A 24,573-nucleotide genomic window follows, 5' to 3' on the forward strand; every position below is an offset into this window, starting at 1 on the left:
TTGCCCTGAGTGTTTTAATGCTCCAGTTTCTTTGTCAATCTAGCCCCTAGGCCTTTTCCTCACTGCTAAAGAGGGTGATTCCTTTTGTTTTACATTGAGGGTAACTAAGATGTGGGAGCTATTCTGAAGCTAAAAACAGCCCGGACAGGGCACTTCAGTTTGTAGCAGTGAGGAGAAGGGCTGAGAAAATGATGTCTCTGAAATGACACATACCTGTGCCAAAGTACAGAATTTGGTGTTGACAACTTGTTTGATACAAGTAACAGTGATGGGAGGGGATTGGGGAGAGAGGGAGTCTGTGTGAGGAACATTGCTAGATATTCCGCCCAATCGTTTGTGTTTGCAAGGGATTCATAAATATTCCAAATCCTGGTTTTGGTGGGCATTAAAAGTCTGTTCACTCTAGAAACTGTACGGTCTGATCAGCGGTGGAAAGAGACTAAGAAAGAAATCCCGCCATCTACATGGGGGGCATGGATCATTGTACACATCTCACTCCGTGTCGGGACCTAGTCCTGGCCAGGGAACCTAATGATCCAACCAGCAGAATCCTGCTCACGTGCCACCCATGGGCAGCCGGTATCAGAGGCCAGGGCAGGCTAAGCCTCCCCTAACCCATGCTATGGCCCCACACATCTTCCACTCTGAGGGCTTGTCTCCCTCCCCCTCTTCCCTGAAGCTGGTGGGGGCTCAGTGTCAGCTGGTAGCCTGGAGCTCAGGCCTGCCAACAACCAGGGGCTGGGGCTGTCCTGGGCACCTCAGGTTGGCCCAGGTGTCATGCCAGCGGCCCAGGGTGGTGCTGGTGGCTTGAGCAGCTGGGACAGGTGGGGCTCCTCTGGCCACCGTGGGAAGGCCTTGTGGCTCTGGCCATTGTGGAGGGGGGGAAACCTGGGCAGAAAGAGCAGGGCCTGCGGGTTAGCCTCCCCAAAGCGGCGATTCCCTGACCACCTGGGCACTAGGTACATTGTGTGTATGCTAAGAAGACAACTGCCTTCATGTTGGGTTTTACGTACAATAGCCCTGAGGTTTAACTCTGCAGCATGCTTCTCCAGATTGGAAAAATACCTTTCTTTTTAGTGTGCCCAAATTTAACAGAGATTTCTGAATGGGAGCAAAATGTGACAAGCCGTGGTTCCCCCTCCGTCACAGCTTCCTAGCCCTGCACTAGAGGACAGGGAAAGGCAGAGGCAGCAAATTGCAACAGAGCAGCACAAGAGACCAGCTACACGTCAGGAATTGCTCTGCACAGAAAATTGTGCCTGCAGCAGTTTGTAACATTGCGCTGGCCCACAGAGAGGCAGTGGGGATGCCCTGGAGGTGGAGTGGATGTGAGGGGTTTTGCCTAGTGAGGGGTTAGTCTAGCCCTACAAATAACTGAACAAACCTGGTGGCACAGCAGTGACAATCCATGACCTGGCTTGGGAAGCAGACCTTTGTAGGCCATAGAACCAGCTTTAGTGTTTATTTTCTTCAGCAGTAACACAAAGAACCTCCAGGCCTGTATCCTATAAGTAGGGCCCTACCTAATTCACAGTTGTGAAAAATGCATCACAGACCGTGAAATCTAGTCTTTTGCATACTTTTACCCTATACTATACAGAGTTCACGGGGGAGACCAGCATTTCTTAAACTCGGGGTCCCGGTCTGAAAGAGGGTGATGGGGAGGGGTTGCAAGGTTATTGTAGGGGGGTCGTGGTATTGCCACCCTTACTTCTGTACTGCCTTCAGAGCTGGACAGCCGGAGAGCGGTGGCTTCGGGCCAGGCACCCGGATCTGAAGGCAGCACCCTACCAAAAACAGCACAGAAGTAAGAGTGGCCATACCATGCCATGCCATGCCATCCTTCTTTCTGCGCTGCTGCTGGCAGCGGCGCTGCCTTCAGAGCTGGGCTCCTGGCTAACCGCCACCACTCTCCAGCTGCCCAGCTCTGAAGGGAGTGCTACTGCCAGCAGCAGTGCAAGAGTAAGGGTGGCAATGCCATGACTCCCCTACAATAACCTTTTGACCCCCCCCCATACAAACACACAGTCCCCTTTTGGGTCAGGACCCCTACAGTTACAACACCTGAAATTTCAGATTTAAATAGCTGAAATCATGAAATTTACAATTTTTTTAATCCTGTGACTGTGAAATTGACCTAAATAGACCATGAATTTGGTAGGACCCTATCTATAAGACACTGGCTACAGTAGTTAGCATAAGGCTTGAAGCCTATGACCTCTGGCACAGATAAGTGGCCCTACAGCTACCCCTCAGTTTTGGGGAGCTGGGAAGAGGATGTTTAAGGGGGAAGTTTGTCCATGACACTAGCCAACCACAGGGATGTGCGCTAACACCAGGTTTGGGATATCTTAGGATGGGAACGTCCGCAGATGTCTGACCACCCGAGTGCCATGGCAATGAATTGACCTATAGGATAATAAGCTGAGATCATTAATATACTAACCTATAGGAGAAGAGCACCCCAACATTAGCAGGGTGTGGAAATACACATATGAAAGAGGGGAGAAACTCCCTTTTTCAATATACATGGGATAGAGTAGCCTCAGAATAACATATAAAAGTTGTATCCCAGCCTGCATGCAGGAGGATAGAGAGATGTAGCTCTTGGGATGTGCCAGGTTGATGGTCGAGGGTGCTGATGAGGAAGGTGATAATGAAGATAATGGCTAACATTTCAGGTTTTTCTGCAAGGGACAGTGTGAGCACGTGGATGAAAAGATGGACAGTCTGTGTTATCTCTATCTACCTTACTGTGCTGGAGTGTTTGGGACTTATCTAAATGTATTAATAAACTGTTACAAATACAGATGTGTTCCTATAGTGGGAGTGTTGCAACCATGCACATCGGGGTCCCCAACTGATCAAACAGTCATTTTAGTAATACTCAGCCTCATCTTGGGAAAAGAACCTGTCAGACCTCAAAGTGATAACTTCAATATCATCATCCAAGGAGTGGCTAAGCGTTGTAGCTCCAGCCCAGGCCTAGTAGCTGAGGAGCATGCTATGGAGACAAGAGGCCATCACTGACCAACTGCTCCCTGCTCCAGACTCTCACCAGAGGGAATCACACATGAGGTCAGTTTCACTAGGAAATGTGTCTTCTGCAGCTCTGGGCTGCTTCACCAGGACCAGGACCTTATCACGTCGGGCCTCAGTACTCCTTATTGGGGACTGTCTGGAACAATCCACAATCTTCCTAAAAATCCCTCTTCTCTCCCCCTCGTCTGGATCCTGGCCTTTCTGTCCTCCCATTAATCCTGTGGTTTCTAGGCAGGATGCCTGCATAGGGCTGGGAGAAGCTGCCCCTGCCCAGGGGCGGTGGGGCCCCAGGGGGCAGGGGGATGCATCGAGCTGAGTTGATCGCTAGGACCTGGGAGCAGCCGGGAGGCGGCTGTGGGGCAGCGAGCGCTGGGCTCCGGCCCGGCAGCAGGAAGTGACTCGCAGCCGCTGCGGTGACTCTGGCTCCCAGGCTCCTGGCGAGATCCCCGAGCCCCGGCGGCTGGTGCTGGGAGCCCGGAGCCCTGGCTGCAGCCGGGAGAGGGGAATCTCCAGCAGGGCCCTTCCCGCTGCTCCCCAGGAGCCTCTCCCAGGGCAGAGCCCCCAGCCCGGCCCGACCCCTGCCCCGGGGGGCCCCGCTCGGAGGGAAGGTGAGAGAGACCCGCCTCCCCCCGGCACCCCCGGGCTGCAGGGGGAGGTTTGGCCCCAGGCTGCTCCCAGCGGAGCTGGCTGCGATTCCCGCCCGGGGCCCGGGAAAGCTGCCGCCAGCCCCGGTGGGTGCGGGCGGGGGGAGCCAGGGGCTGGACCAGGGGGATTGGAGGTGGGAGGGCAAGAGGGGATTTGGAGGTGGGAAGGGACGTGGCAGCGGGCAGGAGGCAGGTGAAGCGGGCGGGATGGGGCAGAGGGGGCGCTGCATGGAGGATGAAGCCATGCAGGGGGATCAATGTACAAGGGAGAATTGTGGCTCTCAAGGGTCGGATTAGAGGGGAGATCTGGCTGGCGGGATCTAGTGAAGGAAAGGGGAGGATATGGGGAGAGGAGGCTGGAGGTGGAATGTGAGAGCAAGAGGAGGCTGGCTGGGGAAGGGAGCGAGAGTCCAGTGAGAAGGGCGAGGGATGGTGAGAGAGACAATGGCAGCTTCCCTGTGCCATGAATTCAGATCTCACCCACACCGGTGTCAAACCAGAGTCACTGCTGGCTCTGGCAGGGGGTGAGTCCAGTTGGGCGGATGAGATCGGCTGTCCCTGGGGGCTGCAGGGGGAGTCCAGGGCAGCTCATTTCTCAGGTGTTGTCACTAGACTAGAGGGCTCTGGCTATTGCTAAGGGAGGGGGGGGGGGTCTCTCTCTCTGTCTCCTCCTGGTATTAGAGCCCTGCAGTTGAGCTTCCTGGGGCAGATGCTGCTGCCTCCTCCATTGTGATCTGAAGTCCAGACTGAGCAGCTGCTGCTCCCCCAGCAGGATCTGTTCTGGGGAGAGACCTGCATTAACCACCCTCTGTGCCCAGCCCAGGTAGGGACTTTCTCCTGTGTCTGGAACCAGCCCTAGGGGGAGTCCCAAGCTCTGCCTTCACCGAATCCTGAGCCGGAGCCTGCAGGACCAGTCTGTCTGCAGGGAGAGAGCCGCGGGGAATCGGGGTGTGAAATGGACTCAAGTCCCTTCTGAAACCTCCCCCATCGCCCCTCTCGCCCTGACAGGCTGAGGAATCGCGTCCATATTTTGCTCCAGATCGTCCCATCTTCAGGGGACAGGGAAGGGAAATGGCTGTGATGGAGCCAGCTCAGGTAGGGGATTTTCAGAGAGCTGCAGGGGCAGTTGCTGTAGAGGGCAGGGGCAGGAAACACATAGCATGAGGCAGGGAGGGGCCAGCATGTGACGAACCAGCTGGGACACATTCAACCTGGGCCTGATTTTCTGAACAGGCCCATTGTCAGGGGGGAACATTCCCCTATTTCTGAACCAGGAAACACCCCCCTGGGCAGGGCTGGGAAAACTGACCAGACTCCCAATGCTGGAACCTGACCCCACTGGCCAGAGGCTGCTGTGAAATACACAGGGAAGCTGTCGGGATTCCTGTCCCCATCCCTGGCTCAGAGTTCTGCTTCCCGTATCAGCCTGTTGCTGGCAGGCTTGTGGGAAATGTGAAGACCCTGCCCTGCTCTGCCTGCTGGGGAGGACAAAGAGCTCTCACCTTCTCCCCACCCTCGGAAGCCTCCTGGATGCTCTGAGCAGGGTGCAGGTGGGATTCTGAAGCTCTGGTCTTCCTCCAGCATGACTACTGGGATTGTAGCTGGGGCAGCAGGTGCTGAGTGGGGGACTCTTGTTGTTTCAGATGCCGGTGACCTTCGAGGCGGTGGCTGTGTATTTCACCGAGGGGCAGGGGGCTCTGCTGGACCCCGCTCAGAGAGCCCTCTACAGGGATGTCATGCAGGAGAACTACGAGATGGTGGCCTCACTGGGTAAGGGATTCCTGTGCTCTTAATTATTACAAGATGGGCGGTCTGCGTGTGTGAGTCTGATGAGTTCTTCCCCGCTCAGACAGACTGAAATGGATCCCAGAGTCCATAGATATAGTGTGAGAGAAACTTTCATCTCTCCATGCCCTCTCCAATGGGATCAGGGAGGCATAAACCTAACGAACATGCTAATTCATCCCCAGCCATCCAGCTTTCAAAGGGGCAGAAGCAGGGTATGGTCCTGTTTGTATTATTTCTCACTTCTTTGTACTGTTGGTGTGGCCCCGTTCAACCCAGGATAGATGGACACAAGGTGGGGAAGGCAGTACCTTTCATTGGACCAGATTTGGTTGGTGAAAGAGAGAAGCTTTTGAAGCTTGTTATTTTGTTTTGTTTTGCATCACTTGATGATCACCTGTTCTGTTCATTCTCTCTGAAGGATCTGGCACTGGTCACTGTCAGAAGACAGGACACTGGGCTAGATGGATCTTTGGTCTGACCCAATGTGGCCATCCTTATGTTCATCCACAGGAGTTGGCCCAAGAAAAGATATTATGTCACCCACCTTGTGTCTCTTATTTTACACTCACCATCCTCTATGATCCTCCATTGCTGGGACTGGCTCCGGCAAGAGGGCTCTGGAGGTTTAGAACCAGGCAGCGGTTTAACACCAGAGCTGTGTCTGCATCAGCAAGTCCCCTACAATGCACAGATCCTGGAAGACCCCCTTGAGGCGGTGATAGCTCCTCCCCTCCCACAGACATCTGCATCTCCCTGGGGGCTCAGTGGCCATGTTCCCACCTGTTCAGATTCCACATCCACATAATTACCAGTGACCATGTTCCCACCCTTTGGGATTTCACAGTTCCCCAGCTCAGCATGGGGAATGTTCTTTGTGACAAATACACTGTTAATACTCGAGATACACCCTCATCTTCCTAATTTCCCTCCCTGAGCAGGATTTCCCATTCCAAAACCTGACCTGATCGCCTGGCTGGAACGAGGGGAAGAGCCGTGGGTCCTGGATATTCAGATCTCTGAGGAATCGGAGATCCCGAGAGGCAGCTGCAGAGGTGAGGAATCGGTGAAACTGACACACAAACCATCTGGCAGGTGAATGAAAGAACTGGGACTTCCAAAGGTGGGCTGTTAGCAAGCTCCGCGGGCTATGTTTCACCGCACCCAGTCAGGCTGTAGCCAGACGGTATGGTATCATCATGGCAGATACCACCTCTAGCTTCCCACCCATCCTTTAGCTGTATGGAGTTTCCTCCCTGACTTTTCTTGCCTAGCAGCACGTAAATGTGATGTGGAGGCAGAATCCAATTTCTCCATCTCCCCAACAGTCACTGTGGTGTGTTTTCCCCTCTGTGCTGTTCCCCATTCTGTCCTTTCTCCCCGGCACAGGGAATGACTCCTGTCCGGATTCTCTCTCTCCTCTAGCAGTTGATGAGACTATGATGAGTGAGAGCAAGGAGAAGAATCCACCAGAGGAAGATCCCGAGAAAGTGGAACTGCAGGGGAACTTTTTGAGAGGAGCTGAAGGGAATTTTTCCCAATCCTTGGAACAGGGAAAAGCTTGGAGGAGTCGGCAGAGATCAGAGAGGCAGCTGGGAAACCACCCAATAAAGAAAGTGGATGAATCCATTGAAGGTGGGGCAGGATGCAAGGACCCCAGGGAAACCACAGCCCTGCAGACAAATCACAAGGAAAGGAAACCTTATAAGTGTCTCAACTGTGGGAAAAGTTTCAATCAAAAATCAAACCTTATCACTCATCAGAGAATCCACACAGGAGAGAGACCGTATAAATGCCTGGACTGTGGGAAAAGCTTCAGTCAGAGCTCACACCTTATTGCGCATCAGAGAGTACACACAGGAGAGAGACCCTATAAGTGTCTCAACTGCGGGAACAGTTTCGCCCAGCGATCCATCCTTATCAGACATCAGAGAATCCACACTGGAGCTAAACCTCACAAATGCCTCGACTGTGGGAAAAGTTTCGCTCACAGATCAACCCTTAGTTCACATCGGAAAATCCACACAGGAGAGAAACCCCACAAGTGCTTGGACTGTGGGAAAAGCTTCATTCAGCGATCAGCCCTTACTACACACCAGAAAATCCACACAGGAGAGAAAGTCTACAAATGTTTGGACTGTGGGGAAAGTTTTACTCAGCGATCAAACCTGATTTCACATGAGATGATCCACAAAGGAGAGAAACCCCATAAATGCTTGGATTGTGGGAAAAGCTTCCGTGACAGCTCAGACCTTCTTAAACATCAGAGAATCCACACAGGAGAGAGAATCTACAAATGCCCCAACTGTGGGAAAAGTTTTACTCAGAGATCAACCCTTACGAGACATCAGAAAATCCACACTGGAGATAAACCCCACAAATGCCTCTACTGTGGAAAAAGCTTCATTCGGAGATCAACCCTTACTACACACCAGAAAATCCACACAGGAGAGAAACTCTGTAAATGCTTGGACTGTGGGGAAAGTTTCACTCAGCAATCAAATCTGATTTTACATGAGATTATCCATAAAAGAGAGAAACCTCATAGATGGTTGGATTGTGGGAAAAGTTTCATTCAGAGTTCAAACCTGATTTCATGTGATATGAGCCACAAAAGAGAGAAACCCCATAAATGCCTGGATTGTGGGAAAAGCTTCCGTGACAGCTCAGACCTTCTTAAACACCAGAGAATACACACAGGAGAGAGAATCTACAAATGCCTGGACTGTGGGAAAAGTTTCATTCAGAGATCAACTCTTACCAGACATCAGAAAATCCATGCTGGAGACAAACCCCACAAATGCCTCAACTGTGGGAAAAGTTTCACTCAGAGATCAACCCATATTAGACATCAGAAAATCCATACTGGAGATAAATCTCACAAATGTCTCAACTACAGGGAAAAGTTTCAGGCAGATATCAGGCCTAATTTCACGTGAGATGATCTACAAAAGAGAGGAAAGCCAAAAAGGCTTGGACTGTGGAAAAAGCTTCAAGAACAGCTCAACGCTCACTGAAACACCAGCGACACCACACAAGAGACAACTCTTAGAAATACCTTGACCGTGGGAAAAGATTCATTCAGAGCTTACCCATTATCATACATTGAAGGGTCCCCACAAGAGAGAGGCTTTGAATGTGGGGGAAGCTTCATTTGGTGCTCTAGGAGTATAAAGCAGCAGCAAACCCACCCAGAGTAGAGACCCCTTAGGGCAGGGGTTGGCAAACTACGGCCCGTGGGCCAGATCCTGCCCCTCAGGGCTTTGGATCCGGGCCACAGGATTGCCCCCTGTGGTGCCGCAGACCCTGCGCTGCTCTCAGAAGCAGCTGGTACAACATCCCTGCGGCCCCCGGGCAGGGGGGCAGAGGGCTCTGTGCGTTACCCTTGCCTCCAGACACCGCAACCCGCAGGATTCCCCTGCCATGGAGATAAGGAAAAGGACACTTGGGCCAGGCCCCACCTTCACTCTACACACCTGTCCCCACCTTCCACCTGCCCCTGGGCTGGGCTCCCCCACTCCCTGCAGGGGGAGTGTCCCTGGGTGCTGGTTACACCTTCCCTCCCCAAATCCCCCAGGGTGCTTGGCTCTGGAGGATCAACCGTTAAGGGAACAAGGTGATGGGTTCTGGGAAGAACACTGGGGATTGAATGGCTGGGGCTGGTTTAGCTGGGAAGCAGGGGGAGCTGGGTGCTGGGGCTATCGAGTGTTTGGGGATGATGGGATCAGAGGTGAGGGAGAGCACAGGGGTAGAGAGGTGCTGCCTCATCACTCACCCCCTCTGCCCCTCTTCCCTGCCCCCGCTGCATTCAGACAGCACCACTGAGGGGCTGATTCCCACAGGGCCTTTTGTGTGGGGAGAAGTAGTAGGGATTAGCTAGCACATATCCTCTGCCCCTCCCCCATTCTTTCTGGTCAAACTGACCCTGAGCATCTTACTGATTCTGAGCCCCCATTAGCAAAGTGATTGTCTCAGTCATTAAGTTCTCCTGCGGGGATCTTGTCCCCTTCCCAGATCCTCATCTTACTGTCCTCCAGGGTGCTTTGTGGAAGGCTGGGGCTAGCGCACCCTGTGACAGACTGAACTTTGGGTTGAAGATCTAGTTTATCAGCTAGAAAAGGGAACTTCTAATGAGGGTAGGTCCTAGTTCAACCTTTCTGATTTTGGTTTTGCACACGACCATGTGACTCCATCCCTCCTGTTTCTGTTTGGGTCTCTTGTCTCTCTTCAAATAAATTTCCTTTTCTTTTGCTGTCAGCAAATTCCAGTGCTGTGTGTGTGATACCAAAGCAGTGGTCTCCGGTCAAATGGGTCAAGTGATGCTGTGGGGTTCAACCCAGACCAGGAAGGTGTTGCAGGGGGGCAACAGTTGGGGTTCGTTTGCCCGGTGTGCGTATCCCCAATGACCACACCGGAGTGGAGAAGCAAGTATCTTTATTTGAGTCAAATAAGGTGCAAGGAGATATAAAATCTCAGATCATGCACGCATCACTATCCGTTGCCATGTCTTATATACCTTACTTGTTTACAAAGATGTTCACAGGTGCTACAATTCATCATTTACAATTCATTAACTACCGGATCTTTTAAGTAACTATATCCTTAACCCATACTACTAACCCTCCCCCCTTTGATCGATTACAACTTGTACCATAAACAAAAGAACACAAGAAAATGATAAATGATTACATGTACTCATGCTAACTTTAAAGGAACATATTGTTTAGCTCGAAAGGCAGTCGTAGGCCTGAGAATGTAAACTTCTGACCCCACGCCATATTGCCAGTTACTTGGAGCCCTGCACCCCTCAACAATCCCCCCTTTGAGAATACTCAAAGGTCTTTCGTTGAGTTTTCTCATATTCATTACTTAGAATAAGGTCAAAGGGCAAGCCACCTGATATTGACAGCGAGACTGCCCTAAGGGGGTACATTTCTGTTGGCTGATGGAGGGCAGAAAGACAACTTTTACAACACGGCACTCCTAACTGCAGACCACAGCAGAAGAGCAAACCAATCGCTATCACTACTAGCAGGGAGGTAAAAATGCTTTTAAGCCACCCAAACCAATTACCAAAACCCCAAGAACCCCACCAATTATTGTCACTATTTTGCGTTATGTTAGTGACAATGTCACGCAACTTAGCCAGTCTATTTTCAATGCTTTGGCTGTGATCAGAAAGGTTAAAGCAACAGAGACCCTTAAATTTCTCACAGCCATGATTATGCCTTAAGAGGAGGTAATCTATTGCAGCTCGATTTTTGGAGTATCCCTTCTCAGACCCCTGTGAGTTCCGAGGCCAAATCAGAGATTAAAGTGGAAGTTAGATTAATGGATTTGGCGAGGGCATAGGCCACTTTAGCAAGCTGGAGCTCTGCATCTAAGGCCAGGCCTGGGATTCCGACCAATGAAGTAGCAAGGGCTATGGCCTGAGATTTAGACACCAAGTTTACCTTACAATCACATGTTTCATCCAGAGGCTGGCCACACCAAGCCCTCCGGGCTCGGATAGGTCCAGGTGTCTTTAAAACTAGAGCATGGCCAGGGACAACCCCCATGGTTAATCGTCCGAGAGAACAAGGGCCTCCCGAACTGTTAGCTGGGACATAGGTAAATGCAGTTAGTCCGCAGAGCAAAAACCACCCACGGGGAAGATATAAGTGTGCATAAAAATAAGAAGTCGGGGTTGGGGAAACAGAACAATTCATCTCATGGTTGGTCAAATTAGTATCAACCTTCCGTGCCCCTACAATAGCAAAACAGGAAATAACATTTGAGGACACGGCCATTAGCCTAATCTGAAGACAATGCTGGTTTGTATAGGGTTTAGGATTTGAGATAGAACCAAACTGAGACAGATGCCCAGCTATCAATTTAATATTGAAACCAGCAAGTTTAGTATATTTGTGAATTTCTTGCAAGGGCATAGCTACTCCCACAAAACAAGTAGTAAATACAGACCCTAAAGTGTAACCGCTCCCTACACAAAAGTGAGAAGAATTAGAGGCTGTGGCAGCTAAAAGAGCCCACCAGTTATTTTCTGGGGAGCGGAAAGATAAAGGGGCCAACTGTCCAGAAACAGTAAACACCCATACAAGTATTAAAAACATGGCCAAATTAGAGTGATTTGAGTTTAAACAATAACTTGAGTCCCAAATCTTCCGATGTTCTGGTCCCAGTAGGCTGGACCGTCCACTGCTCGGGGTCTGGATTCTGCGGTGGAGGTACAGCTTTTAATCGGGAGTAGTGAATCCAGCTTTTGTGTCCCTCTACTTTAGCTGCCGTGTGGGACACCAGTAAAACGAGATAGGGTCCTTTCCACTTCTCCTGGAGAGGTTCGTCCTTCCAGGTACGGACAAGGATGAAGTCATCTGGCTGTAGGGAATGGACAGGTGCATCCAAAGGGAGTGGCTGAGAGTCCTTAATGTACCTGTAAAAAGAACATAAAACAGCAGACAGAGAACACATATACTGAGACAAATATCCACACCCAGCCTCCCATTCCCCTAGCAGGATCAGGGTACCATTCACAGGCCATGACCTTCCAAACATAATCTCGAAGGGGCTTAAACCAGTTCTTCCCTTAGGAAGAGCTCGAATGCGGAGTAAAACCAAAGGTAGGGCATCAGGCCACTTTAAAGACGCTTCCTGACATATCTTGGCTAGATGCCTTTTGAGTGTCTGATTAGTACATTCTACCACTCCACTGGCCTGTGGCCTCCAAGGAGTGTGAAGTTTCCAGTTGAGCTGGAGGATATCCGAGACATTCTGGACAATTTTTGAGGTGAAGTGTGTTCCCTGGTCAGACTCCATCCATCGAGGCAGGCCAAATCTAGGAAAAATCTCTTTAACAAGGTTAAGAGCCACAGTCTTAGCAGTGTTTCTGGGTTAATACTGTGATCCTTCTTTTGATGAGCCTGTAGTGCATTACTGCTACCTTTAAGGGGAGTTGTACGGCCTCCAAAAGCTGAAGAATTTGTAACCCGTGCTTGACCAGGGAGCCTTGAGCTGTCAATAATCCCCTTTGTTTCCATAAACCTGCGTGGGCATGTAGTACACCAAAAGCATATTTAGAGTCTGTGAAGATATTAACCCTGTTCCCTTTTGACAATTCAAGCGCACGAGTTAAAGCCACTATTTCGGCTAGCTGGGCTGAAGTCCCGGGGGGCAGGCTTTTTGCCTCCACAGTTTCATGGAGAGACACCACGGCATAACCCGCCCTTCTAAGTCCATTTACAACAGTGCTACTGCCATCCGTGTACCACTCATAGTTTGCGTTAGCAAGAGGTTGCTCTTTTAAATCCTGACGGCTGGAATACTGGGCATCTATAACTTCCAAGCAGTCATGCTCTTGGCCCTCTGTTTCTGGCAGCAAGGTGGCTGGGTTAAGGGAGGGGCAAGCCTGCAGGGTAACTTAGGGGTTCTTTAAGAGCTTAGCCTGATACCGGGCTACCCGAGCTTGGGTGAGCCAGAGACCCCCCTTTGTGTCCAGTAAGGCTTGGTCCATATGTGGAGTGTATACTTGAACAGCCCCCCCCCCAAAGTCAGTTTTTCTGCTTCCTCTAACACCAGAGCTGTAGCTGCAACTGTCCGTAGGCATGCCGGCCACCCCTTAGCAACCTGATCCAATTGTTTGGAGAAATAAGCCACTGGGCGTTTCCAAGAGCCCAATAACTGTGTAAGTAGTTCCAGGGCCACACCTTTTCTTTCATGTACATACAATTGAAAGGGCTTAGAAAGATTGGGCAGACCCAGGCCTGGGGCTTCCATCAATTTTCTTTTTATTAAGGTAAAGGCATTATTTGCCTCTGTTGTCCAGTAAAATGGTTTCTGATCGGTCCCTTTAACACATTCATACAGTGGCTTAGCTAGTAGTCCAAACTCTGGAATCCATATGGGGCAAAATCCTGCCATTCCCAGGAATACTCTGAGCTGCTTGCGATTTCGGGGAGTAGAAACTCGACAAATAGCTTCAAGCCTCCCCCTTGAGAGCTGGCATTCCCCTTGTCTGATCTGGAAGCCTAGGTAACGTACTTCAGGGATGGCAATTTTGGCTTTATTTCTTGACACGCGATACCCCCGCAGCCCGAGAAAGTTTAAAAGACTTACGGTTGCCTGGAGACATACTTCCAGTCCCACTGCTGCTATTAATAAATCATCAATGTACTGCAGGAGAACGACTTTCTTCTTATTTTCCCATTTTTCCAAGTCCCGAGATAAAGCTTGACCGAAGAGAGTGTGGGAGTTCTTAAATCCTTGTGCCAGCACCGTCCAACACGGCTGCCTTTTATTCCTGTTTGCGTCTTCCCATTCGAAGGAGAAAATTTCCTGGGACTGGGGCATCCTTTAAATCAAAAACTGAGAAACATGAATACTGTCCCCCCACAGAGGCTAGCAGCTTCTATGGCTTGGGCACGAGGGGGTGTAGAGTCTTAACCCGCTCGTTGACTGCTCTTAAGTCCTACACCAATCGATAACTACCATCAGGTTTCTGGACTGGTGAGATAGGGGTATTCCAAGCTGAGTGACACTCCTGTAATACCCCACACTGCAGGAATTTATCTATAATTTTCTGTAATTCCTCCCTGGCCTCCTTCTAAGCATCAGGACTTTGTTCATATCTCCGTTCTGCTTCTGCCCGTGCCTTAGCTAAAACCTGGTTTCGCTCCACTTCATAGAGGAGTGTTCACAGAAGTACCTGGCAGTCATCCCAGTCAGGTTTATGACTAACCAGACAGCCTTCAAAAACTGAAATAAATCGGGAGGGGTTGGTAGAGAATTCCCCTGCCTGCGCTTTGAAAGCCGCTAGATCCACAGGATTAAAAGGAACATGAGAGTACACCTGCATAGTGGTTAACTCCTGAGTAGCCGTAGCATTGCGAGCGATTTGGGTTTCAGTAATTAAAGAGTACAAACCTGTGGCGGGCTCAATTGGTGGGGCTGAGGGGACTTTGTCACCATACAATGGGGGTGCTGTGGCTGAATGTGACCCCGCTCCTGCTATTACAGTAAATGAGTTTTAAACATTTTCACAACTCTTCCCTAAGCCTGTTGGAATCAAATTACACTGCTTCAAAATATCTCTTCTGTTCCATAATGACATAAATATCTGACCATACATATGCTCATTCCATTTACCAGTTCACTGACAAAATAAGAGAAGTTGGAGGATCATATTATAATTAATCGAACCCTCCGGTGGCCACCATTCCTGGTCCTCTAGCTGATATTGAGGCCAGTCTATTGTACAATACCTTTTTAATTTACCCTTAGTTAGTGGATCCATTCCAAAGATTTTCCAATTACCGAGAATGCAACCAGAATGCATTCTAAAGGCGTGCACGCTATCTTATCCTGTGACTGTCCCTGTCCCATTCCTTACTGGGAGACCCTGGGCGTCCCCAGGTCTTAGCAGGTGACAGATTAAACCCTTTAACTTTTATCCTACCTTATCCCCGAGACCGGTTCCTCACCGTCGCTCGGGACTAAAGCTTCTCCACCTTCTGGGGCGTTGCACCATTGTGCCTCCCGGGGTCAACCGTACCAGACTTCGCTGAGGCCCCCGGTGAAAGCACCGGTGCGCGCTGGACATCAGCGATTGTCTCAATCCGTCGGCCACCGGAGAGGGTCCGGGCAAGGCTAATTTTCAGCCTCTGATGTCCTGCCGCGGTCGCCAAAGCTGTTGCAGGGGGGCAACAGTTGGGGTTCGTTTGCCCGGTGTGCGTATCCCCAATGACCACACCGGAGTGGAGAAGCAAGTATCTTTATTTGAGTCAAATAAGGTGCAAGGAGATATAAAATCTCAGATCATGCACGCATCACTATCCGTTGCCATGTCTTATATACCTTACTTGTTTACAAAGATGTTCACAGGTGCTACAATTCATCATTTACAATTCATTAACTACCGGATCTTTTAAGTAACTATATCCTTAACCCATACTACTGACACCCCCCCCCTTTGATCGATTACAACTTGTACCATAAACAAAAGAACACAAGAAAATGATAAATGATTACATGTACTCATGCTAACTTTAAAGGAACATATTGTTTAGCTCAAAAGGCAGTCGTAGGCCTGAGAATGTAAACTTCTGACCCCACGCCATATTGCCAGTTACTTGGAGCCCTGCACCCCTCAACAAAGGGGTCCTGTCATCGCCTGCCCTGTAGCCCTGGGTGTCTCTCTATTGTACAGCCCTGGTTCAGAGCCCTCACACCAGCAGCCTGCGCACAGCACCAGCGCCTTTCACTGGCTTCCACCAGCTTCAGTTCCTCTTTGCCGAGTCACCCCAGCTCATCCCCCAAACCTGAGTCTCCCCAAAGCCGGCTGCCCTGTAGTGTCAGATCCTCCTGAGCGTAGCACTCACAGAACTTCAGTAACTTTGCTGCTCTCTTAAAGAGACAGCGCACAGCCCTATCCTGTTAGGTTAGCTGAGGACTTGCACTTCATTGTGATCTGCAGCACCGAGATGGTTTGTTGTAAAACTAAAAATAAATGTATTCGCATGGAACCTAGAATTAAGGGTAGGGCCGGCTCCAGGGGTTTTGCCACCCCAAGCAGCTCCCCCCCACAAAAAAAAAGCCGCAATTGCGTTCAGTGGGAGATCCTTAGCTCCGAGCTGGAGTGAGGGACCCTCTGCCAAATTGCTGCTGAATACCTGAAAGTGCCGCCCCGCTCCGGAGTTGCCGCCCCAAGCACCTGCTTGATAAGCTGGTGCCTGGAACCGGCCCTGATTAAGGGATGTCTAGTAAGAGTGAAAGCAATACGAAAGGTTACAGAGAAAACATGCTTTGAAACATACATTTAACTGCAGCAAGTTACTGGCTTGGTCTAAGCAGGTTTCTTGCCTAGATTCAGTGTCTGGGAACTTTCAGCCCTCTTGTCTGGAACGTTCCACTTTTCACAGATGTACAGGAGCTCTGCCCTATGGTATCTGCCCAGTAATGGATGGCAAGGTGACTGTGTCTTGGTTATAGTTTCTAAAGTTCAATGATCTCGCTTCAGGAGGCAGGAAGTTTTTCTGCAGCTGCTGCTTCTATCTCCCATTGAGAGTGGACAGTGGCATCCAGGGCTGGCCTTACCATGAGGTGAACTGAGGCGGCCGCCTCAGGTGCCAGACTGTGGCAGGGGGGCGCGCCACTAGGACCCAGAGTGTAGAAAATTGTGTTGGCTGCTGGTGCATATGTATTCTCTCTGCTCTAGATGCACAGAGATGGTGGAGTGCTGTGCTGGGGGAAGGAGGGCACAAGAGACATAACAGGCAGGCAGGAGAAAAGGTGAGAGGGAATAACAGAAAGCAGCAGGAGCTGCAGGGAGAGAGAAGAGGAGGAGGAGCCTCTTGTGTACCTCTCGAGCACTCCCAGGAGCCTGGACTGATTCACACCAGCTTCTCAGGCAGCTTCCTGTTTCCTGCTGCTTCCCTGAACCCACTTGAGGAGAACAGGCAGTTAACTGAAGTAGTAGGAGCCTGTTAGGCCCTTAAGACTCTGATATCTTCCCTCACTCAGGCCCTGCTACCAGCCTGCTTATTTGTCCCCTTCAGTTGAGTGTTGAGAGCCACTCTAGCTGGCACAGAACAGCAGCCATGAGTGAAAGAAGAAAATGCCCCTTGGGGCAGCATTCAGAAAAAGACAGAAAGCAAAGGAAGCTTTTCTGTCTAAGCAGGAAGGAGCTCTCCTGAGATACATAGACACAAATGTTCACGCTGAGCCTTCCGGCCCCAGTGAGGATGTGAGTGGTGAGAAGATACCTGATCTTACAGTTAGTCAGATTGCAGATGACCTGACAGCTACTGCAGCATCCATATCTCCATTTCAAATGGATGTAACCAGGCACATTCCTGAAGAAAAGTGTAGCTCAGAGAAGAGTGTGGTGGAGGCACAAGAAACAGCTGCTGCCGAGCTTAGTTCCTTAAGTCTAGATGATCCAGGACTGTGGACCCACTTGAGCAGTAGCCTGAAGGACTTCCTTGTACTGCATGGGCCACAGCAAGTGAAAAACTTCATGTTCCCCAAAGACAATGAAAATAGAAGTTTCTATCCAACACATCACTGGCGTGAAATCCTCAATGGTGACAAAGTGGAGAGGCCATGGCTTATGTACTCAAAAACCCAGAATGCTGCATACTGTTTTTGTTGCAAAGTCTTCCAGTCTAATGTTCCAGCCACATTGGGTTCTAAAGGAACAAAGGACTGGAAAAATCTGGCTAGAAATCTGGCATGCCATGAAAAGGCAGCAAATCACCAGAGAGCATTCCATAGGTGGAAAGAGCTTGAGATGAGGCTAAGGTTAAAGGTCACCATAGATGATCAGTATCAAGAGAAGAATGCATCAGAATCTCTTTACTGGCAAAATGTTCTGAAAAGGCTCATTGCCATTGTGAGAATGCTTGCTCCCCAAAACCTAGCAATGCATGGCACTTCATATCAGCTGTATGTGCCAAACAATAGAAACTTCCTTAAAATTGTGGAGCTGATGGCTGAGTTTGATGCTATACTCCAGGAGCATCTAAGAAGAGTCACCACCCAAGAAACGTACACACACCGCTACCTTGGAAAAACCATTCAAAATGAGATCATACAGTTACTGGCAACAACAGTCAAACAGAAGATTGTGAAAGATCTGGAGTCAGCAAGATATTACTCTGTTATTCTGAACTGCACATCAGCCATACGGAACAAATTACTTTAATGGTGCATTTTGTAACAACAACAGAACCTAGTGAAAATGTCCCTGCAATGGTGACTGTCAGAGAGCATTTTCTAGAATTTACTGACATTGCTGATACTACAGGAGCTGGTACGACAAATGTGCTTCTTAAAAAGCTGGAAGATACGGAAGTCACGATAGCTGACATGAGAGATCAGGGCTACAATAATGGTGCCAACATGAGGAAAGAACAGAGGAGTTCAGACACAGATCTGAGAGTTAAACCCTCAAGCTTTTTTTGTCCCATCCAGTTCTCATTCATTGAACTTGGTGGTCAGTGATGCAGCATCAGCTTCTAGTGAGGCTGCTGAATTTTTTAATGTAATTCAACGCAGCTATGTATTTTTCTCTGCATCAACTCATCGATGGTAAATTTTGAAGCAACATCTGGGAACAGCCTCTCTGACACTGAAACCACTGAGAGCCAGACGATGGGAAAGTTGAGTAGAGGTGATAAAGCCCATCAAACACCAAATTGGGAAGATAGATGACGCCATAGTCGCCATTCTGGAGGATAATGCTATGACAGGAACTGTTTGTGGGAGAACAGTGGCGGAGGAAAATGGAATCACCAGAAACATACATAACTTCAAATTTCTGTGGCTTAGTGTTGTGGCATGACAAACTGTTTGAAATATATGTTGTAAGCAAGAGACTCCAAGGTGATGACCTTGATATATCTGGAGCAATGGAACAACTGGACAAAGCAAAGTGATATCTACAGTCTTACTGGTCAGATGAGGGATTTCAAAATGTTCTGAAGAATGCACAGAAGTTGGCAGAGGAATGTCACCCTCAAGCTATTTTCCCACCCATTCAAGAATACAAGAGTCACCGAAGAGGCACCGGATAATCCCATTAGAGACCCCAAACAACAATTCAAAGTTGAATTCTTTAACCAGGTGCTAGATTGTGTAATACAGTCAGTTGAAGAACGTTTCATGCAGCTCAAGGAACACGGCAGTATATTTGAGATGTATGATATTCCAAAACTCCTCACTATACCTGAAGAAGACCTACACCAGCAATGCAGGGCACTAAAGACAGTGTTGACACATGATGACGTGTGATATTGATGTGAGTGATTTAGGTGATGTATCTTGAAAGGGCTTTCAGTTCATTTCCAGGGCCCCCCAGAGGATTCACAGGGCCTAGGGCAAAGCAATTTTAGGGGCCCCTTCCATAAAAAAAGTTGCAATACTATAAAGTACTATATTCTCGTGGGGCCTCCTGTGGGGCCCAAGGCAAATTGCCTACTGCCCCCCCACCCTCGGGGCAGCCCTGGGAAAAATATATATTTGAAAACCTTCCGCATCTCAGCACAAACCCAGTTTTGAGAAAACTTCTTTTCAAGTCATCTTTACAAGGTATCACTGGTTCTCAGCATCAGCTAGTGCTGAAAGGCACTGAAGATCATTAAAAGGGTTGGACAAGAATTTTCCATGAAAATTTTTTTTGGATAAAAACTAGGGGGTTTTAAAAAGCAGAAAAAAATTACGGACGTCTGCTTTCCTTTAAAATTTGTTGTGGTCTTTTTAATTGAAAAGCTGAAATTAGTCTGCCAAAACCTGAACATGGTTTGGGGTTTCAGAAGTGTGTGGCCAAATATTTGCTGCTTGCTGTGTTTGTTTAAAGAAACATAAAAATTCTGCTTAAAAAAAATCCAAAACTTTTGAACCACCTCAGCTTGTGACCAAATGTCTGAGAACATCCAATCGGAGATTTTTCCAGGTTTCTAATACTCTGCTCACTTCCTTGACTCATATCTGTCTCCATAACTTTGGGTTCATTTAGGTTAGAACATAAGAATGGCCATACTGAGTCAGACCAAAGGTCCAGACAGCCCAGTATCCTGTCTACCGACTGCGGCCAATGCCAAGTGCCCCAGAGGGAGTGAACCTAACAGGTAATGATCAAGTGATCTCTCTCCTGCCATCCATCTCCACCCTCTGACAAACAGAGGCTAAGGACACCATTCCTTACCCATCCTGGCTAATAGCCATTAATTGACTTAACCTCCATGAGTGTGTCAGTTTCCTAGAGACTGGCTCCACAGGGTCCCTCACAAACTGGAGACAGTTACTGTGGGTTTGTCTTTAGTATAGCGTATGTACATACTCCACAAACTGAGCATTTGAGCTTCTTCCAGAATCTGGGATGAGCCTATGTTGTGAAAACTGAAATGCTCAAAATAGAACATGCATGTGAATGGACACAGGGTGCTAAAATTAAATTAACCCAGAGGTTCTCAAACTGGGGGTCGGGACCCCTCTGGGAGTCACGAGGTTATTATTGGGGGTCGCGAGCTGTCAGCCTCTGCTTCAAACCCCGCTTTGCCTCCAGCATTTATAATAGTCTTAAATATATTTAAAAAGTGTTTTTAATTTATATGGAAGGGAGTCACACTCAGAGGTTTGCTATGTGAAAGGGGTCACCAGTACAAAAGTTTGAGAACCACTGAATTAGCCCCTCTGGAGCTTTGGGGAATGCAGGGGAGGGGGATCTCCCTTGGTAGGGTTGGGAAGGAGGTAGATAGTTTAGGATATTGCTCTTCTCATGTGATCCCTCCCCCATGGAAAAGATAACAGCTTGGCTCTTTGTGTTAAATAGCTGTCTGCAAGCCTCAAATTGCTGAATGAGCTTTAGGGTAGGGAAGGCTGTGCCTCCCCAAACAACCTGGCCCTGCCCCCTATCTGATCCCCATCCACTTCCTGCCCCCCTCAGAATCCCCGACCCATCCTGCTCCTTGTCCCCTCACTGGCCCCCCCCAAGACCACCTCCCCAACCACCACCCTGAGACCTCACCAATCTCCCCTGTTCCCTGTCCCCTGACTGCTCTGACCCCTATCCACACACCCCCACCGAGTCCTAACAGACTCTTGGAATGCCTACAATCCAACCCCCCATTCCCCATCCCCTGAGCTCCCCCCCCAGAACCTCTGCCCCCTCCCTGTCCCTTGACTGCCCCAGGACTCCTTGCCCCTTATCCAATCCCCCCTTCCCGGCCCTGCTGTTTACCTCCCCTTCCCCCCTCCCGAAGCCTCAGCGTGTCCCGTCCAGGAGTGGCCCTCTACAGTGCTGCAGCGGCGTGGCCCCAGCGGTGCCTAAGTTCTTCTTCGAGTGCTTGCTCATATCCATTCCAGTTAGGTGTGCGCTTGCCGCGTGCACGTTCGTTGGAAGATTTTTACCATAGCAACACTCGGTGGGTCGGCTGGCCGCCCCCTGGAGTGGTGCCGCCATGGCACTGGATATATACCCCTGCCGACCCAACTGCCCCTCAGTTCCTTCTTACCGCCCGTGTCGGTTGTTGGAACAGTGGAGTGCGGTTTCACTGACCTCTACCTCCCTAGCTACTCGTAGTTCTTTAGTTATTTTGTTGTGTATATAGTTCAAAGTTATATAGTTAACTTTTATTGTTCATAGTTAGTGTATAGTTAAGAGGGGTTCGGGGATTATCCCCTTCCCCGCACCCGGTGCCGGGGCCCATGCCCGGTTCACCGGGTTTCAAACCATGCTCGGCCTGTCATAAGCCAATGCAGACAGGAGATCCACACGACTCCTGCCTTAAGTGCCTCGGGGAATCTCACCTGACATAAGTGTCACATTTGCAAGGCTTTTAAGCTGAGAACAAAAAAGGAGTGGGACTTTTGGCTAAAGCAGCTCCTCACGGAGGCAGCTCTTACCCCTCCACTGGTCAATCGGCAGGCAGAAACACCTCCTCGGCACCGGATCGCGCCGGTACTGCCAAGGCCTCTCGGCACCGGCTGTCGCCGGTACTAAAGTCGACTTGGCACCACTCCCTCTCCTTGAGGTCGAGACAGCCTAAGACTCCTGCTGCTTCCGTGCCACCTGCACTGCAGCCAGAGAGCTCGTCTAAGTCGGATCGCCCGGCACCGACACCTGCCGCGGCACCGACGATGTCGGCACCATCGATTCCGGTCCCACGAGGGCCGTCGAGTCCGGTGCCTGTCAGCTCCCTGGCACAAGCCGTGGTTGAGCTTACCATTCCATTCACGCTGGAGACATTCTCAATGGCGAGGGATCTGATTGCCATGACAGAGTCGATGCTGCCTCAACCCCCGGCACCGCCGATGCGGGTAATACAGTCTATCGGCAAGCCTCCCTTGATAAGACCATCCTCTGTCGGCACAGCAGAGCGGCACCGTTCACGATCACGGTCCCGCAAATGCTCCAGGTCCTGTCGGTGCTCCTGCTCCCAACGCCGCTCGCAGTCCCAGTACCATTCTCCTCCTCGGTACCGGTTGCACTCGCAGCACCGGTCGGTATCCTGTTCGCCGGCCCGCTACTCTCGGCACTATTCCAGTTCCCTGCCCCGGTCCAGCCACCGTGACTCCCGTAGCCACTCCCGACGTTGAGCCTCGAGATCTCAGTCGACCTCCCGGCACTGCTCTGGTCGCAGGTCCCGATCTCGTTCCCGGTACCGGTATGCCTCCCAGTACCAGTCCCCGGTGCCGAGTAGGGCAAGGTCCGCTAGAGACAGAGACTCTGCCCAGGGCTTTTCAGCACCTCCATGGCCATCCGGACACGCATCAGTGTCGTCCCATGCAGACAGCTCTTATGCTAAGGACTGCGATTCTGATGTGCCCACTAGAGTCTTCCAAGAGACCCAGGCCCAGGACCAAGGACCCCATCGGTGGTCTTTCTGGACACCTTGGGCGTACCACCAGGCCCAAGGAGTACCATTAGTTCCGTCCCACTCTGTCTCATCAGAGCACCAAGTGCCAGAGGCGACGGTTAGCCGTCCCCCTCCGACTGCTGTGGAGGAAGCCCCAGTTCACCCACCGGACTCCCAGGTTCCTCTGGAGCAGGAGATCGCCCAAGAGCAACAGGCCACCCAGGACCCTCTCGTCGCCGGTATCTCCTTTTCCTCTTCTCCAGATGAGGCGGTGGCAGGAACATCCTCCTCGGGCCCTCCTCCAATCAACTTGAGAGCCCATCAGGACCTCCTAAGGAGGGTAGCACTCAATATGAACCTCCAGGTGGAGGAGGTCCCGGAGGTAGAGGACCCGGTAGTGGACATTCTATCGGCGGATGCCCCCACTAGAGTGGCCCTACCGTTTATTCAGACCATCCAGGCCAATGCCGATACTAAATGGCAGTCCCCAGCCTCTATCCCTCCTGTGGCCAGGGGAGTCGAGCGTAAATATATGGTGCCCTCTAAAGGGTACGAGTATTTGTATGTCCATCCTCCTTCCTGCTTACTAGTCGTCCAGTCTGTTAATGAGAGGGAACGCCACGGCCAGCAGGCACTAGCCCCGAAATCGAAGGAGGCTGGGCGAATGGACCTACTTGACCGCATAGTGTACTCGGCAGGGGCCCCACAGCTCCGGGTGGCAAATCAACAAGCCTTGCTTAGCTGCTATAATTATAACACCTGGGTGGCGGTGGGTAAGTTTACGGAGCTTCTCCTTCAAGACTCCTGCCAAGAGTTCACTGCCTTCTTGGAGGAAGGGAAAAAGGTGGCCAGAACTTCCCTTCAGGCCTCGTTGGATGCAGCAGACTCAGCAGCCAGGACTCTGGCCTCGGGTGTTGCCATGAGGCGCATCTCATGGCTTCAGGTTTCAAACCTCCCACTGGAGCTGCAGTATACCATTCAGGACTTACCATTTGATGGTAAAGGCCTCTTCTCCGAAAAGACTGACCCCAGGCTGCAAAGCCTGAAGGACAACAGGGTCATAATGTGCTCTCTCAGCATGCATACGCCGGTGACCCAATGCAGGCCTTTCCGTCTCCAGCCTCACTGCCCATACTCTGTGCCTAGACAAAGACAGGACTTTGGCAGGCGGCGCGGCCGAGGTGGTCGCAGATGACCGTCAGGACCTCAAGGGGGCCAAAATCAAGGTCCCTTGAAACCACCACCAGGACCAAAGACGAACTTTTGAGGGTGCGCCCGAGGGCGGCATACCAGTTACAGGCCAGGATCCCTCGCCTCCCTTCTCCAACCGTTTCTCCTACTTCCTCCCGGCGTGGTCCCAGTTAACTTCAGATCGCTGGGTCCTACACACGGTGGAGTATGGGTACCACCTCTAATTTATTTCAACCTCGCCCTCCAACCATGTCCCTCTTCAGGGACCCCTCTCACGAGCAATTCCTCTTACAAGAGGTGCAGACGCTCCTCGCCATAGGAGCCATAGAGGAGGTACTGATGGACGAAAGGGGCAAGGGGTTTTACTCCCGTTATTTCCTAATCCCCAAGTCGAAGGGAGGTCTCAGACCTATCCTAGACCTGCGAGGACTCAACCAGTTTATGATAAAGTTGAAGTTTTGCATGGTATCCCTGGGGACCATTATCCCATCCTTGGATCCTCGAGACTGGTATGCTGCCCTCGATATGAAGGATGCGTACTTTCACATCGCCATCTTTCCTCT

The 24,573-nt window shown here is 50.4% G+C and overlaps 2 protein-coding genes across 6 annotated transcripts in view; both read left to right on the forward strand.

Moving 5' to 3' along the window:
• Window positions 1–24,573, forward strand: part of LOC115640727 (zinc finger protein 420-like) — a 168,528-nt gene that overhangs the window by 49,352 nt on the left and 94,603 nt on the right. The window lies entirely within an intron of this gene.
• LOC115640759 (zinc finger protein 585A-like) lies at window positions 5,363–9,728 on the forward strand. Its single transcript, XM_030543737.1, has 3 exons — window positions 5,363–5,456; window positions 6,413–6,526; window positions 6,897–9,728. The coding sequence occupies exons 1-3, from the start codon at window positions 5,423–5,425 to the stop codon at window positions 8,408–8,410; spliced, it is 1,662 nt and encodes a 553-aa protein (XP_030399597.1). The 5' UTR covers window positions 5,363–5,422; the 3' UTR covers window positions 8,411–9,728.

The sequence above is a fragment of the Gopherus evgoodei genome, unplaced genomic scaffold, assembly GCF_007399415.2.
Source record: "Gopherus evgoodei ecotype Sinaloan lineage unplaced genomic scaffold, rGopEvg1_v1.p scaffold_32_arrow_ctg1, whole genome shotgun sequence".
Lineage (NCBI taxonomy): Eukaryota > Metazoa > Chordata > Testudines > Testudinidae > Gopherus > Gopherus evgoodei.